The sequence below is a fragment of the Ichthyophthirius multifiliis genome (assembly GCF_000220395.1).
Source record: "Ichthyophthirius multifiliis unplaced genomic scaffold scaff_1120509251204, whole genome shotgun sequence".
Lineage (NCBI taxonomy): Eukaryota > Ciliophora > Oligohymenophorea > Hymenostomatida > Ichthyophthirius > Ichthyophthirius multifiliis.
In genome coordinates this window covers 62,855-78,940 of record NW_004086103.1, presented here as the reverse complement: position 1 = coordinate 78,940, position 16,086 = coordinate 62,855, and the positions used below count along the sequence as shown (strand labels likewise).

At 16.0% G+C, this 16,086-nt stretch overlaps 4 protein-coding genes across 4 annotated transcripts, besides 44 other annotated features; 2 read left to right on the top strand and 2 right to left on the bottom strand. All coding sequences in view use genetic code 6, as the record gives it.

Annotated features, from left to right (window-relative positions):
- Positions 1–241: 241 nt before the first annotated feature.
- Positions 242–361: a microsatellite.
- Positions 287–336: a microsatellite.
- Positions 293–350: a microsatellite.
- Positions 314–364: a microsatellite.
- Positions 358–398: a microsatellite.
- Positions 388–427: a microsatellite.
- Positions 428–926: 499 nt separating this feature from the next.
- Positions 927–973: a microsatellite.
- An 841-nt stretch (positions 974–1,814) lies between these two features.
- On the bottom strand, positions 1,815–2,731 carry IMG5_159170 (rhomboid family protein, putative; the record flags this gene model as incomplete). Its single annotated transcript, XM_004030490.1, has 3 exons — positions 1,815–2,368; positions 2,454–2,647; positions 2,713–2,731. Coding segments are annotated over 3 exons (767 nt in total), but the record flags the coding sequence as incomplete, so codon positions are not given.
- Positions 2,358–2,421: a microsatellite.
- Positions 2,370–2,435: a microsatellite.
- Positions 2,377–2,452: a microsatellite.
- Positions 2,732–2,945: 214 nt separating the features above from the next.
- Positions 2,946–2,993: a microsatellite.
- Positions 2,949–3,003: a microsatellite.
- Positions 3,004–3,140: 137 nt separating this feature from the next.
- Positions 3,141–4,048, top strand: IMG5_159160 (protein kinase domain protein; the record flags this gene model as incomplete). The annotated part of the gene is made up of 3 exons (XM_004030489.1): positions 3,141–3,234; positions 3,550–3,918; positions 4,023–4,048. 3 exons carry the CDS (start codon positions 3,141–3,143, stop codon positions 4,046–4,048), a joined length of 489 nt encoding a protein of 162 aa, XP_004030537.1.
- A 91-nt stretch (positions 4,049–4,139) lies between these two features.
- Positions 4,140–4,281: a microsatellite.
- Positions 4,282–4,584: 303 nt separating this feature from the next.
- Positions 4,585–4,636: a microsatellite.
- Positions 4,637–4,650: 14 nt separating this feature from the next.
- Positions 4,651–4,741: a microsatellite.
- A 111-nt stretch (positions 4,742–4,852) lies between these two features.
- Positions 4,853–4,910: a microsatellite.
- Positions 4,881–4,932: a microsatellite.
- Positions 4,896–4,954: a microsatellite.
- Positions 4,955–5,814: 860 nt separating this feature from the next.
- Positions 5,815–5,899: a microsatellite.
- Positions 5,900–5,950: 51 nt separating this feature from the next.
- Positions 5,951–5,979: a microsatellite.
- An 897-nt stretch (positions 5,980–6,876) lies between these two features.
- Positions 6,877–6,918: a microsatellite.
- A 143-nt stretch (positions 6,919–7,061) lies between these two features.
- Positions 7,062–7,091: a microsatellite.
- Positions 7,092–7,471: 380 nt separating this feature from the next.
- Positions 7,472–7,510: a microsatellite.
- Positions 7,511–7,582: 72 nt separating this feature from the next.
- Positions 7,583–7,626: a microsatellite.
- A 539-nt stretch (positions 7,627–8,165) lies between these two features.
- Positions 8,166–8,230: a microsatellite.
- Positions 8,166–8,245: a microsatellite.
- A 383-nt stretch (positions 8,246–8,628) lies between these two features.
- Positions 8,629–8,663: a microsatellite.
- A 26-nt stretch (positions 8,664–8,689) lies between these two features.
- Positions 8,690–8,763: a microsatellite.
- Positions 8,690–8,773: a microsatellite.
- Positions 8,715–8,777: a microsatellite.
- Positions 8,778–8,992: 215 nt separating this feature from the next.
- Positions 8,993–9,038: a microsatellite.
- Positions 9,005–9,048: a microsatellite.
- Positions 9,049–9,700: 652 nt separating this feature from the next.
- Positions 9,701–9,741: a microsatellite.
- A 587-nt stretch (positions 9,742–10,328) lies between these two features.
- Positions 10,329–10,387: a microsatellite.
- Positions 10,329–10,398: a microsatellite.
- Positions 10,341–10,382: a microsatellite.
- Positions 10,350–10,381: a microsatellite.
- IMG5_159150 (thioredoxin and glutathione reductase family protein, putative) lies at positions 10,381–12,440 on the top strand. The gene is made up of 3 exons (XM_004030488.1): positions 10,381–10,811; positions 10,879–11,874; positions 11,922–12,440. Exons 1-3 carry the CDS (start codon positions 10,401–10,403, stop codon positions 11,979–11,981), a joined length of 1,467 nt encoding a protein of 488 aa, XP_004030536.1. The 5' UTR covers positions 10,381–10,400; the 3' UTR covers positions 11,982–12,440.
- Positions 12,383–12,434: a microsatellite.
- Positions 12,441–12,473: a microsatellite.
- Positions 12,445–12,469: a microsatellite.
- Positions 12,467–12,532: a microsatellite.
- Positions 12,533–13,161: 629 nt separating this feature from the next.
- Positions 13,162–13,218: a microsatellite.
- Positions 13,219–13,228: 10 nt separating this feature from the next.
- On the bottom strand, positions 13,229–14,962 carry IMG5_159140 (kelch motif family protein, putative; the record flags this gene model as incomplete). Its single annotated transcript, XM_004030487.1, has 6 exons — positions 13,229–13,523; positions 13,580–13,976; positions 14,020–14,146; positions 14,206–14,306; positions 14,367–14,607; positions 14,696–14,962. 6 exons carry the CDS (start codon positions 14,960–14,962, stop codon positions 13,229–13,231), a joined length of 1,428 nt encoding a protein of 475 aa, XP_004030535.1.
- Positions 14,963–15,364: 402 nt separating this feature from the next.
- Positions 15,365–15,410: a microsatellite.
- Positions 15,411–15,742: 332 nt separating this feature from the next.
- Positions 15,743–15,799: a microsatellite.
- Positions 15,800–16,086: the final 287 nt, after the last annotated feature.

Here is a 16,086-nt window from a genome sequence, read left to right as displayed (position 1 = left end):
AAACAAATTTTTTAAATAAAAATGAAGAAAAAATATTTTTTTAAAAAAACTATTTTTAAGGAAAAAGAAATTTAAAAATCGAAAAAATTCACAAAAAAAAAAAGAATAAAAATATATAATAAAAAATAAATAAAATTATCGAATTATTGCATAAAATCGTTTAAAAGAAAAATTAGAAAAAATAAATATAAAGAGGCAGAACTGATATATATATAATTGAAATTTTATAATAATGAAAGTGAATATAAATTAAATATAAAATATAAATTATTATATTTATATAATTAATTAAAAATAAATAAAAAAATTATAAATAAATATAAAAATATATAAATATATAAATAAATAAAAATATAATATATATTATTTTATAAATTATTTATATAATTATTTATATATATATATTTTATTTATATATCTATATTTTTATATAACAAGCACATTATTTAAAAAATAATTAAAAAATTAAAATTCATTATATAAGGAAATATAAAATATTTTAAAATTATTAGCTTTTAATATTATTAAAAAATTTTTTTATATAAATTTAGAAAAATAATTAATTAGAAAAATTTAATTTTATAATGTTTATAAATAATAAAGTTTAATTATTTTGAATAAATTAATTTTAATTAATAATAATAAAGAAATAAAGATTGATTTTTTAATAAAAAATCAGAGCAAATTTTTATAATATTTTGAATATTATGTTGTTTAAATCATAGTATTATGTTTTATAATTTTTTATGTTTATTTTATATAATTTTTATATTTACGTAGTACACATATATGTATAAAAAGGGATATATATAGTACTATAATTTGTCTCCTATAGAAATTTCTTCTTAAGTATGTTTTTTTATTTTAAAAAATACATATATTTAATTATTATTTTTATAAAAGGAAATATAATTATTTAAAAAAGTAAATATTTTTTAATAAGAATATTTATTAATAAAATACCTTTTAATAATAAAAAATTTAGATAATAATTTTATTGAAAGGGATTATGTGTAGAATAACTTTTATTTATGTTTTTATTTATTTTATTAATAATTTTTTTTTTTTCAATAAATAAAATTTAAACTAATCAAATTTTATATTTTTTACTATAAAGAAATTTAATAATTGAAAAAAAATATTGAAAAAGTCGAAAAATAATTCTTTAATTTTTTTTTTTAGTAAAAAAAAAACAATTACTCTATTAAAAAATAAAATAATTATACAAATTTTTATATTATTAAAAATTACAACTATTTATTTTTATATTTAATATATTATTTGTGATCATTAAACTTAATTTTATAAATATATTTATGACTAATATACTATATAAGAAATTATAAATTCGAGATTATGAATTTAAAATAGATGATTGGTAGAAACATTTTAATATTTATGAGTAGATCTTATCCAAATTCACTATCTATATGTGAATTATTAATAATGTAAAACATAAATATATTCCCTGTATATATTTAATTTAGTTATAAAATAAATTATCCTCATAAAAAAAACTATTTCATAATATATAATACAAACATAAAAACAACTATTATTTCTATACCTAATAATTGTATTTTATTTAATTTTTTAAATTCATAGAATAGAACTATTATATATAAAAAGATATATATATACATATATATTTTATTGAAATAATTTATTTTATTATATATATTAAAAAAAAAAAAATTAATTATTTTAAATATATATAAATAAACTTCCTTTTTTTTAAAAAAAAAAATATATCAAAAATCTGTTGCTATATAAAACATTAATAACGCCATTCCCAATAAAAAAAAAAAAAAATACTGCAAAAAATCTTCGCTTATTTCTCATAACTTCCATACTCTAAAGATTTCGGAAATGCTACCCCAGCTAAAATCCCAGTAATAAACCCTCCAAAATGTCCATAATTATCAATATTTTATTCCTTCTCCCCACCCATTATACCAGAATTTCCAGAACTTAAAAGGAATACCATAGATACAATTAGAATCGCCATACATAAAACAAAACATCTTAGATCTTCTAAAAATCTTAAAGCATTCCAATTAAGGATCAAATAAGCCAAATAAAGGCCTATCATTCCAAAAAGGGCTGTCGAAGCTCCTACCGCAATTGAATTTTAAGTCGCGAAATCGGCTGAGAAAATATTACCTCCAATAGCAGATAATATCCATATATAAAAAACAGTAAAAAATCCATAAGTATGTTCCAAAGAACTAACAAAAATAAACGTACTGATCATATTAAAAAATATATGTAAAAAATTTGCATGTAAAAAAGCTGCAGTAACAAAACGCCATAATTAATTTTCATTTTTTATTAAAGAAGGAACATTTGCCCCGTATTTTATTAAAACCTATATATTATATATATATAAATTTATTAATATAAATATTTTATATATATATATATATTTAATATATTATTTATTTTAAATATACTTATTAATCTTATTCTAAAAGTTTACTTTCTTCAGTTATATGTAAACCTTAATATGATGTATATATAAACATTATAATATTAGCTAATGATATTAATACTGTAAATGAATAGAACTTTAATCTTGGGCAAAAATTTAATTTTATCATATCCCAAAATGTCTCTTTTCGGGGATCAATATATGATTATTCAAAATCTATATAATTATATATATACATAATTTTTTAAAATTTTCTTATTTTTATATGTTAATTATTATACCCATAAAAGGTATTCTCATATCTCTTAAACGACCTATATTTAATTAGAAATCATTAAAATTATTTCCTATTTATCTATATCCTCGATTTGAATAATTTGCTAACCTATGTACATTTGATTACATTTTTTTTTTTTGGTTTAATTATTTAATTCTTATTTATTTTACGTTTTAATATATTTTTTTTTCGTTTTCGTAAAACGAATTTTAGTTTCTTTTTTTTTTTCGAAAAAAAATATATATATATATATATATAATATAATTTATATACATAAATATATATTATTTTTTATTTCTAATATTTAATAATATTAAATTAAAATTTCAATGTATAAAATTTTATAAATTATAAAAAAATATAAATATATTTTATTTATTCACATAAGAAAAAATAAATAAATAAATAAAAATTTAATTAAAAATAATAAAAATGGGAAATTTCTAAAATCAATATATAATTGACTAACCATTATACGAAAAAGACAAATTTATAATTTCGAAAAAATCCTAAGACCCTCATTTTGGTATTATAAAGATATTATAATATAAACTAGATCCTCATATATATTATGCGGAAATTAATAAATAAATAAACGATGACAAATCATTTATCTATTTTATGAAATAATTAAGTTTTCGTAAAAATTTAATACATAAGAATTTAATACTTTTAAAAAGCCTAAATTCAGAAAAAATAGAAGATTATTGTTCCTCTACATATAAAATAAATTCTTTATATGAATTTCATAATCATGATTTAAAATAAGAAATTATTAATAGAAATAAAGTAAAGGCATCATTTACACTATATGAAGTATATTATTTACTATTTTCATTAGTATCTGCACTTGAATACTTAGATTCTTAAAATGTTACACATGGAGATATTAGACCTTTCAATATCTTCATTAAAAGATCAACTGGATAGGTTAAATTAGGCGAATAATTTAAATATTCGGAACCTTTAACTGCCTATACTCAAATTTTGACAAAATCAACTAACGAGTTTTATGCTTCACCTCAGCTTTTGGAAAACGTATAAAGATTAGAAGCTGAACCGGACTACGATAGATTACAAAACGATATTTTTTCAATAGGAATGTGTCTATTAGAAGTTTGTACATTACAAAATGTATCAGATTTATGTTATAATTAAAATGAACTTTTAGTAAAAGAAGGAGCAATAAGAGGATTATTAGAAATTGTAAGTAATCAATACAATGAATATATCAGAAATTTAATTTCTTAAATGTTAATTTTAGAAGAAAATGAAAGAATAACTTTAGAAGATTTAAAATAAATTATTTAATAGGAATAAATATTGAAAAATTTAAGTGAAGGAATAATAGTCTTTTAAAATAATTGTGAAAATAATATAAATACAATATATTCAACTGAAATAACTGAAAATATTCAGTATAATCTTAAAAATAATAAAAATATTTATAAAAGTAATTATAATAGTAATAATAATAATAATAATAATATTTAAAATAGTAATTATAATAATAATAATAATAATAATAATAATAATAATAATAATAATAATAATAATAATAATATAATAATAAGTATAAACAATTTAATTTAAAGAGATGAGCTTTATTAAAGAGTTTAAAAAATATTAGAATTATCTAATAATACTATATCTAAATATGAAAATTAAAATATTAATAAAAAAAATTATTAAAATATTTATAATAATAATAAATATAATTAGACATAGTAATATATTACTTATATTTCAAATAAATAATTTAAAAAGTAAAATTGAATTAAAAAAAATTTTTATAACTTTTAAATTAAAAAAGATACAAATAGTAATATATTTAAACTAAGAACAAGTTAATTTATTATATTATATATAATTGAATTTAAAAATTATAATATATTTATTGATAATTATAAATATTATTATTAATAATTTTTTTAAAATAAAAATATATATATAAATAAATAAATATTTATTATATATATATATATATATATATATATATATATATATATTTATATTAATATTTATTTATATATCCTTATTTAAGTTTTTTATAAATTTATCTTGATTTTAATTTTTTTTTTTTATTTTTATTGATTAATTTTTAAATGTTTTAATTCAATAAAATAATTTTTTTATAAATTCATTAATTTTTATATCTATTTAATATTTATATTATTATAAACTTTATTTTATTAAATATTTTTTTTATATATATATTTTTTTTTAAAAAAATATTTTATTTTATACCATTTCTTTTTAATAAAATATTACTTTCTTTTTATCAATAAATTTAATAGATAAAAATATTTTTATTTTATATAAAATAATGCAAATAAATTTAAATAACTTTATTATTAACTAAAAAACTTATAAAAAAAATAAGTTAAAAAAAAAATGTAAAATAAATAATATATTAATAATATTCCTGCTATTAAAAACACATAATTATTTGATATAAATAAAAAAGAAATGACAAGCTTAAATAATTTATAAAAATAAAAATATGTTAACATCATATTTAATTATCAAAAAATTCCTACAAGCAGTAATGATATAGATAAAAAGCAATTTAATTAGTCAATATATTAACAATAATAATCTGATAGATATAATATAAATTAAAATATGAATATTTTTAATAAAGATTATCAAATATAAAAATAAAAATCAAATTCTTTTTATTGTTTAGAAAAGCTTTAAAATATAAAATAATAATAATAATAATAAAATAAGGATTCTTAATCTAATATATAGAATTCTTTTATTTTAAATAATATTAATATTAATAATTATATAAAATAAAAAAATAATAATTCAACAATTATTTCTAATTAAATTAATAAAACAAATAATAATTCAAATTTATCTCCAAATTAAAAAAATTCTCCTTAAAAAGTTAAAACTAATTATTAAGAATTGTAATAATCAAGTAACAAATAAATTAATTATACAAAAAGTTGTACACCAAAATAAAAAAAATAGATTTAAATCTTACTAGTTAAAATGAAATATAATAAACTATATACGAAAGGCAAAATAGTCTTTAAGAAAAAATAGAATAAAAAGAGAAAAAATACATTACATAGATACTAAAATAAAATTATTTTAATAATATTAAAATAATAATAATGATAATAATAATGATAATAATAATAATAATAATAATAATAATAATAATAATAATAATAATAGCAATATTATATTTAATAGTAATAATAATATAAATAGTATGAATAATTTAAGTAATAATAATATGTGTAATAATAATATGAGCGATTAATAAATTAATGATAAAAATTTAGTTTTTGATTATTAAAATTTATAAAAAGAATTTGACTTATTAAAAAATAGAGAAATAAAATACTTAATAAAAATATCTTATTTAGAAAAAGAAAACAAATAAACAAAAGAGTTATTATAAAATTCAAATAATGATAATATAAACTTAAATAACGAAATAAATTTTTTAAGAAAGATAAATGAAATAAATATTAATTAAAGAAATATATAAAATATTAAAAATTAATAATTTTTTAAAAATTCATCATCTTTAGAAACAGATTATCAATTTAATAAAATAAATTTAAGTAATGATTTTATGAAAAAATATTTTTAGAATAATATTTTTAAAGATAATTTAAATAAAGATTTAATAAAATAATGTATTTTATATGAAAAGTAAAATTAATAAATTAAAGGAGAATGTATATTTATATTAGATTAATATTTTAATTAGAAATAATAATAAAAAGATTAATCTAGTATATTAAAAGTTTTAAATTTCAACAAAATTTAATGAATTAAAAAAAATATATAGATTGATTATTATTAATTATATATAAATAAAATTTATTTTTTAATTTTATAAGTGTACTTATTTTATATTATTTTTTCAAATTTAAATACTAATTCACATATTTATATATATTTGTTTTAACAAAATTATAAATAATATAAATTTATTTTTAAATTCTTAAAGTAAAACAAACTTATAGATATAAATCATAAATATTAGCTAATAATATGTATTAAAAAAAGTTAAATTATATAAAAAAAATTAATAAATATCTTATAAATATAAATTTTATAATAGTATTAATCTTTTTAAATAAATTATTTAATTCAATAAAAATATGAATATATACTGCATAAAAAATAATTTTAAATGTTTTTATATTTTTTTTTTAGTTTTTTTTTTTTTTTTTTTTTAAATAATTAATAAACTTATATCATATTTTTAAATTATTGTTATTATTTATATTATTTTTAGCTGTATTTAAATCATTAAATATTTATTATTTATTTTATTAATATTATTATGGTATTACTATGTTTTATTAGTTATCATTTTACAATTATTTATTTAATAATTAATTATTTAATCCCAAATCCAACCCTACAATATTATTAAAATTATAAGATTTATCCAAATCGAAAAAATTATGTTATTAATTCTAATAAATATTTGATTAATTATTTTTTGTTAATAAAAGACTATTAAAATTAATATTAAAATTCTATTCAATATTATTATAGTCTTATGTTTGACTTATTTAAGACCCTCCTTTTAACAATTAAGGAATTTCACAATGATTTTAATAATCATTTAATCCATAAGTTAATAACTTTGTATTATTTTAAAATGTTTAAAAGCTTTATTAATTCAACTCATTATTATTACCAAAAATTCCTTAAAAATAAATACTCGAATCATTTTTAGGTTAATATTATGCTAAATTAGGAAAATGTAATTAAGTTGATTGTTAAATTTATTATATTTATTAACTTTATTATGTTTATTATTATAATTAAGATTGTTAATATTATTAATATTATAATTATGTCTACTATTGTAATTGTAATTATTATTATTATTATTATTAAATTTTTTCTTATTATTAAATTTTTTCTTATTATTTCATATCAATAACTTTTTATAATAACTAAAATTAATTTTTCTAATTCAAACATTTTTAAAAATTATATTTTTCATAAACTTACTACTCAACGTCAGTAACATTTTATTAAACAATTTTGTTTTGAACTCCATTATTATAAGCTGGAGATATATAAATAATATTATCTACTAATTAATTAAAATCTTCGTACTAAAACCTATTTCCATCATTGACAAGTTAAGATAAACTAGAATAAATTTTATTTAATGTTTTAGGATTTATTTTTAAAGACTAAGTTGCATAAACCTAAGACCATTGTTAAAATAATTCAGAAAAATCAGCAATTAATAATTTAATATGGGTTTCAAATAAATACATTTCATTAATATCATTTAAATAATATTTCACAGCATATGCATTTAAAAGTAAAAATAACTATAAACATTAATACTCTTATCTATTTGTTATTTCATTTTCATTTAAAAAATCTCTTAATCTCGGTGAGTATTTTAATAATAATTCATCGTCAATTCTTTTAAATTAAAAATAAATAAAAAAGATATAAATATAAATATATATATATATATATATATATTTATATTTACATAAATATATTTATATATAATTTATTTATTTATATTATTGTTTATTTTTTATTTATTTACTTCCAACTATTCTCGCGCAAAATATATGCAAAAAATACTATTTCAAGTTCATTAAATAAGAATTTTTTTACAATAATTCTTAACATTCTAAAAAGGGGATATTTTGATGAAATTTTAATAGCATATTTTTCTGAAGAAAGTCTTTTTAAAAATTAATTAGCTTAAATCGAGTATTAAGTAGATATATATTAAAAGTATTTTTCGTCATATGTTTTTAAGATTTAAATTTATTATTATTACCATATATCGTTTTTATCGTTTTATTGAATACATTTATTATTTTTTTCTTAGTTTTATTTATTTTAATTTAAAATATTATTTAAATCTTCTTAGAAAATATCATAAGAAAGTTTATCGATTTCTTTTTATTTTTTTATTTTTTTTTAGTTTTTCATATAGTTTTTCTTGGTAAATTTTGATTATATTTTATTAGATTTTCTTTCTTTTATATTATTATTATTATATAATTTTTTTCTTATTTATATTCATTATATTTTTAATTATTAATAAAAAAATACATTAATATTTTAAAATATAAATAGATAAATTAAAATTATTATTTGTAATAGATAATATATATAGTAATGAAATCGTTAATCTTAATTTTTTTTAAAAAAATAATTTTTTAACTATAAAAAAAATTTAAAATAAAATTTTATTTATAAATACTTGTTTTATATTATATTAATAAATTAAAAATCAATAATATTATTTAATTCAGTTTTAATTATATATCTGTATTTTTTTATTAAAAATCTTTATTTTTTATATAAAAAAATAAAATAAAATTTACTATATTAAATTTATTTTTTTAAAAAAAAATATATATTATATTTATAAATAATATTTCTTGTTAAAAATCAAATAATTTTAATTAATTTTTTAATAAATTTTTTTTATTATTTTATTTAAGAACCTAATAGTTTAAACAATATGATTTATTTATATTTTTATTTATTACTTTTATTATTATCTTATATATTCTTAACATTTTTATATTTTTAATTTTTTTTATACTCTAATAATAGAATATATTATAAAATTATTACTAACTAAATTTTTTTAAAATTTAATTAATGATTTTTAGTTATTTCTCAAAACTACTATTAAGTTATACAATATTTTTTTTATTTTACATAAACTTTAAAGCTTCTAGATTATTAGTTTTATTTTTAATATAGTATAAGCAATTAAATATGATCCACTTTTACTAATTATCAGAGTTCAAGGTATTAATACAAACCCTTTAGAAATTACTTTTCTTCTATAGTTACATATTTTATTAAGAAAATGGACCCTAAGTAGATTTATTCTTCTATTGTATTGTAAAATTTTAAGTATAGTGAATAATATGGATTTTTTTCAATTTAATTAAAATTAAATATTTCAATGATTTTATTTGTATTAAATAAAATTAAAATATTTCATAATATAGATATATATATATATATATATATATATAATATATATGTGTATTAATATTAATTAATATATTAAAATATTTATATATAAATATCTCAATTAGAAAATGCTTTTTAAAGATAATAATAAAATTAATATATTTTATTCAAATTTATTTATTATAAAAACGTTCTCTTTAATTATTATTTATTCTATATCTTTAAATATTAAAAAAAGACTTATTAAAAAAATATTTATTTAAATATATGCATAAAATCGATTATAAAAATGGAATATTTTATATTTTTATTTTTATATATAAAATAAATTTTCTAAAAAACTAAAATTAATCTAAATTTAATAAAAAAATAAAATATCCGATTCTAAAAACTTTGAAAATTTATGAAAACAATTTTTTTTTAATTAATAAAAATAATAAATTATTTTTAATATTTATTAATAAAATATAATAAATATCTATAAATTCAAATTTAATTATTTAATTAAAATAATTTTTCTGAATAAAAATATACAATTTAATTATTCTTCATCTTTTTCTTTTTAATTGATAAATAAATAAATTATCACATACTAAAAAAAATATACATTCTAAAGTTATATACTTAATAATGAAATATACATACAAACCTCCTATAAAATATAAAAAAAATATATATTTAAATATAATAAATAATTAAATTAATAAATATAAAAATAAAATAAAAAATATGTAATCTCATTAATACACCTACGATTTATTTGTGATAGGTGGAGGTTCCGGAGGTCTCGCTGCTGCCAAAGAGGCAGCCTCTCTTGGTGCAAAGGTAGCTCTTGCCGACTTCGTAAAGCCCTCCCCTATCGGTTCAAAATGGGGTCTCGGTGGTACATGCGTAAATGTTGGTTGTATTCCCAAAAAGCTTATGCATTTGTCTGCTGTAGTTGGTGAATCTCACGAGGCCTAAAAAAATATGGGTTGGTCTGATATAAAAGATAAATATTCTCATCAATGGGAACCAATGGTTTAAAGGGTCTAAAATCACATAAAAAAACTCAATTGGGGCTACAAGGTAGCTTTAGCTGAAAACGAAGTAAAATACTTTAATTCTTTAGCCACTTTATTTGATAAAAATACAGTCGAAGTAATTAATTATTTTTATATATACAAAAAAAATAAAATATACATATTTAAAATAAATAAATATATAGCTTACAGATAAAAAAGGAGAAAAAACAAAAATAACATCAAAATATATATTAATATCAGTAGGAGGAAGACCAACATTTTTAGATGATATTCCCAATAATAGGTAATTATGTATAACATCTGATGATATATTTTCACTATAAAAGCCTCCTGGTAAAACCTTAATCGTTGGCGCATCTTATATAGCCCTTGAATGTGCTGGTTTTCTTGCTGGTTTCCATTACGATGTAACAGTGATGGTCCGTTCTATTTTATTGAGAGGTTTCGACTAAGAAATGGCTAATAAAATCGGCGAATATATGGAAAGACATGGTGTGAAGTTCATAAGAGGTACAATTCCTTCTGACATAAAGCAAGAAGGTGAAAAAAAACGTGTTTTCTGGAAAGACGCTAACGGATAAACACAAAGTGATGTCTATGATACAATAATGTTGGCTATAGGAAGAAGTTCTGATACCTAAAATATTGGTTTGGAATAATTAGGTATTAAAACAAAGCCTAATGGAAAAATAATATGTAATGACGACGATACTACGTCTATTGAAGGAGTCTTTGCCATAGGAGATTGTGTAGATAAAAGACCAGAGTTAACTCCCACAGCAATAAAAGCTGGCCGACTTTTAGTCCGAAGACTTTTTGGTGGAGAAAAGAAGTTTATGAATTATCATTATATCCCTACAACTGTATTTACCCCTCTAGAATACGGAACAATTGGCTTCTCAGAAGAAGACGCAAAAGTTAAATTCGGAGATGCTAATATTAAAGTCTTTTATTCTATTTTTAAACCTCTTGAATGGAATTATTCAGATCATAGACATGATGATAAGGGATATTGTAAATTAATTATTAATAGTGCTGATAATAAACGAGTGGTAGGTTTCCATTATTTAGGACCTAATGCAGGAGAAGTTACTTAAGGATTTGCTATTGCTTTTATTTTGAAAGCAACCAAAGAACATTTTGATGATATTGTAGGTATTCATCCTACTAGTGCTGAAGTAATTTATATATATATATATATGTATATATGTAAGTATTATTTTAGGAATTTACAACACTTAAATTTATTAAAGGAGAAGGAGAAGCTAAAGAATCAGGTTGCTGAGGTTGAGAGGGCCAACTGCTTTAGGAAAAAGGCAGTTGGTGATCTCTTTTACCAATTTTTGTTTTTTCCCTCTCAAAAAACTTTTTTTTTGTTTTTTTCTTATATTTATGAATACTTTTATTTGAATTTTTTTTAGAAAATTTAAGAGAAAATATTTCTTGGTAAAAAAATGATGCTTTCTAAAAAAAAAAAAAAAAATTGTGAATATTTAATTATTGAATTGAAGGAAGATTTGCTAATTTTTGATTTGAAAATGTTTATTTTTCTTTTGAGTATTTTTAATTCTTTCAAATTTATATTCGGCTTTGTCTTTTTTAAAGAATTCCTATTCTTTAAAAGGGAACTTTATGATAAAAAAAGACTATAAAAATTTCAAAAAGGTTTTTTTTTTGAGTAGAATATGAATAAAAATAAAAGGATTGAAAAGAAAAAAAGATTAATAAAAATAAAAGAATTCTTAAATATAAAAAAAAAATAAAAAAAAAATATATATATATATATATATATATATATATATATATATTTATATATATATATATATATATATATATGTATTAATTATACTTTTTTAAGTATTCTCAAACAAATAATTCTTTTTTTTTAAAAAAAATAAATAAAAAAAAACTACCCAAACAATAAATATGGAAAAATGTCCATTTATAAATACAATAATAAAGAACTGTTGTAGCAATCTATATTTATAAATCATAAAATAAAGAAAATTCGGTTTAACAATAAAAGTATTAAAAAGAAACCTTTGTGAAATAGTCTAATAAAGCAAATTCTTCTAAAATAAAAAAATAAATTTCGGTAAAGGAATTTTAAATTTAATTTTAAAGGCAATAAATATAATAAAAAACGATTTCAAAGACATTAATAATGATTTCAAAAATATATATAAATTCTTAATAAACAAATATTTTATAATAATAGATGAGACTTTTTATTTATTTTGAATTACAGTTAATTCTTTAGTTAGTTTTTTTTTCTGCTAATATTAAATATTTTCTATAGTATTATTTTTTTATATTAGGAGTTATTTGATTTTTGTTAATTAAAGATTTGTTTAATAAATATTAAAGAACAAATTATATAAATTTCATTTTGTTATGAATAAATAATATTATTTTTTTAATATTAAAATATTTTGGATATATTCAATTTTTATATTAATATAAAAATATATATATATATATATATTAATATATATATATTATATATATATATATATTATATAAAATATTTTTTCATGAAAGTAATGAATTTATTATTTTATCTAAATCAACAATGTAAATATCATTATAGGCCATTAAATGCCTATCTCCCCCAAAAATAAAGCATTAATTATCACATATTATTGCCGAATGTCCATCTCTAGCACATGGTCTTCTACCCATAACTTTATTTTATTTAAAATCGAATTATTACTATATATTAGTTTTGCTTTAATCTTAAATCTTTAAAGAGTTCTTATTTTTACCTATAGGGTTTCCTACTGAAACTATACTATTTTTCATTGTTTCAGTAGTTGGTGAATTATTTCTTTTTTTTTATTTATTTGTAATTTAATAATTAAAAAAAAAATATATATAAAGAACCTAAATGTTAATTTTTCAGTTTCATTTAGTTCAAATTCTTATAAAAGATTTCTTTTTTTTATTTAGAATTTTTTTTTTCTATTTTCCTTCATTTAATTTATATTTTTAGAAGTATTATGTACTTCCTTAATAATAATATTAGTATCATTTCCTTTAAGTATACTTTTATAATTTTTTTTAAATATAGGAGTACAACCCATAAAGCTATAATTTTTTAGTTATTTATTAGAACTATGTTATTATTTATTTAATAAATTATGGTTTTCTTCATAATTCAATTTAGATGTATTTAATGTTTAATCCGCACTTAAGTTTTTAGCATTATCTTAAAATGGCATACACGAAGTATTATTATTTTCATCCTCTCTTTTTTAAATATGGGAAATATCATCATCAACTATAATTATTTATTTCATTTTTATTATTTATTTTTTTATTACTTATATGCCATTATTTATTATGAGGAGCAAATACATATAAATCATTTTTTTCATGAGTTATATCATGTATACCTCCAAAAATTATTAAATTATCTTTAAAATTAATTAAAATATGTCCGTTTCTTGTCTTTTTTTAATTTATTATTTCCACCCAAAAAAAAAAAAAAAAAAAAAAAATATTATTACTTCAGGTTATATTGAATTTTCTTAAATTTCTATTTGTTCCCATTAATTTTCATGAGTATTGAATTTCCAAATATCATTAAATTTCTTATCAACAATTGTTCCTTTTCCCCCCCCCAAAAAAAAATAAAAAAAAATCATTAAATAGATAAAAAAAACAATACCTCCAAACATATATATAGCTTATCCTAAAATAGTAATACTGGCTCCTGCTCTTTTGCTAGGTTTTTATTTAGATTGCTCTCCTATTTCTTACCAACTAAATGAATCAAAATTAAATTACCACAGTTTATCCTAATACCCTCCATTTCTTGCATTTGAAAAGCCTCCAAAAATATACATACAAGCCCTTGTATCATCTACAGTAGCGCAATGAGAATCTATTTCTAGAGGTTTAATCTAATCCTATTTTTTATAAAAATAATTAATATTTATTATATATTTATATAAATGTTTATACACTATAAATAAATATTATTTATATAAAAAATACTTTAGGTTCAACATTTTGCCATTCATCGTATATATAATCATAAGTCCATATATCATTTGTAGATTTAAGAGATTATTTATTTCCACCAAATATGTACATTTTATCTTAAAAAACAACTGCCGTATGTCTCATTAAAGGGCCAGGATAAGGTTTATTTCCTTTGTTTGAAATTTTCTCCCATTTATATGATTATGCATTTTTTATTACCATTGAATAAAAATCACTCAAAATACCTTCATTAACTTCATATCCTCCATAAACATACATCCTTTTTTTTTTAGCTTTTTTTTTGGAAAATAAAAAAAACCTATCTTGAATAATTACTGCTGAATGATAACTTCTACGGCATATATTTTTTCCATTTATTGTTATTTCATTCCATTTAGTATCTAATTTTTATTATTAATTATGTAGGTTTAAAAAACTTTCGTCCGCTACTTTTGACTTTATATCTATTATTTGATCTTGTACTTTTTATTAAATACTTTTTGACAATATAGATTTATTAGTTTAAGCTTTAGTTAGCATATTTATTAATTACTAATTTTATTAAAAAAAAAAATTTATTTTATTTTTATTTAATAATTTATAATTAATTAAATATAAAAATAATAAAAAATTAATTTTGTGAAATATTAATAAATATATCTAAAATTATAGGATATTTAATTATATATATTATTATTTATTTATTATTAATATTTTATATATTATTTCTTTTTATATGGATAATTAATAATTAAATTATAAATTCAATATGAAAGAAAGAACTTTTTCCATTATTTCAATTAAAAATAAAAATTTTTTTTAATAATTTATTTATAATATCAATAAATAAATCTATATAAAAAGCACAACTTTTTTTTATTAAATAATTGTGTTTTATTTAATATTGAATATTATATTATTATTCTTTTAAATAAAATATCATTCTATTAATTTATATATATATATATAAAAGATAAAAAAAAAAAATTGTAAAACCAAAATAAAATAATATTTTAAGTATATTAATTATAAAAAATAATATATTAAATAAGATATATTATATATTTTATTGAATTTTTTAAATATGTATTAATATGAATTTTATTTAAATATATTGTTGTTTTTTTTTTATAGAAATTTTAATTTACTAATTTAAAGAAAATTAGTATTTTTAAAATATAAGTTCGGTGACATTTATATATTTTAAATTACATATAGTAGTTCTAGTAATATATAAAGTAATTATTAAATGCATTTTCTTATAAGATATATTTTTATTTTTTAATTACTATATTGTTTTTAAAATAATTTTGTCTTTTATTTATATATAATACAAACAGAAATATAATTTAAAAAAAAATTTAATATATAAAAACATAAGATAAATAATTTATTTAATTAAA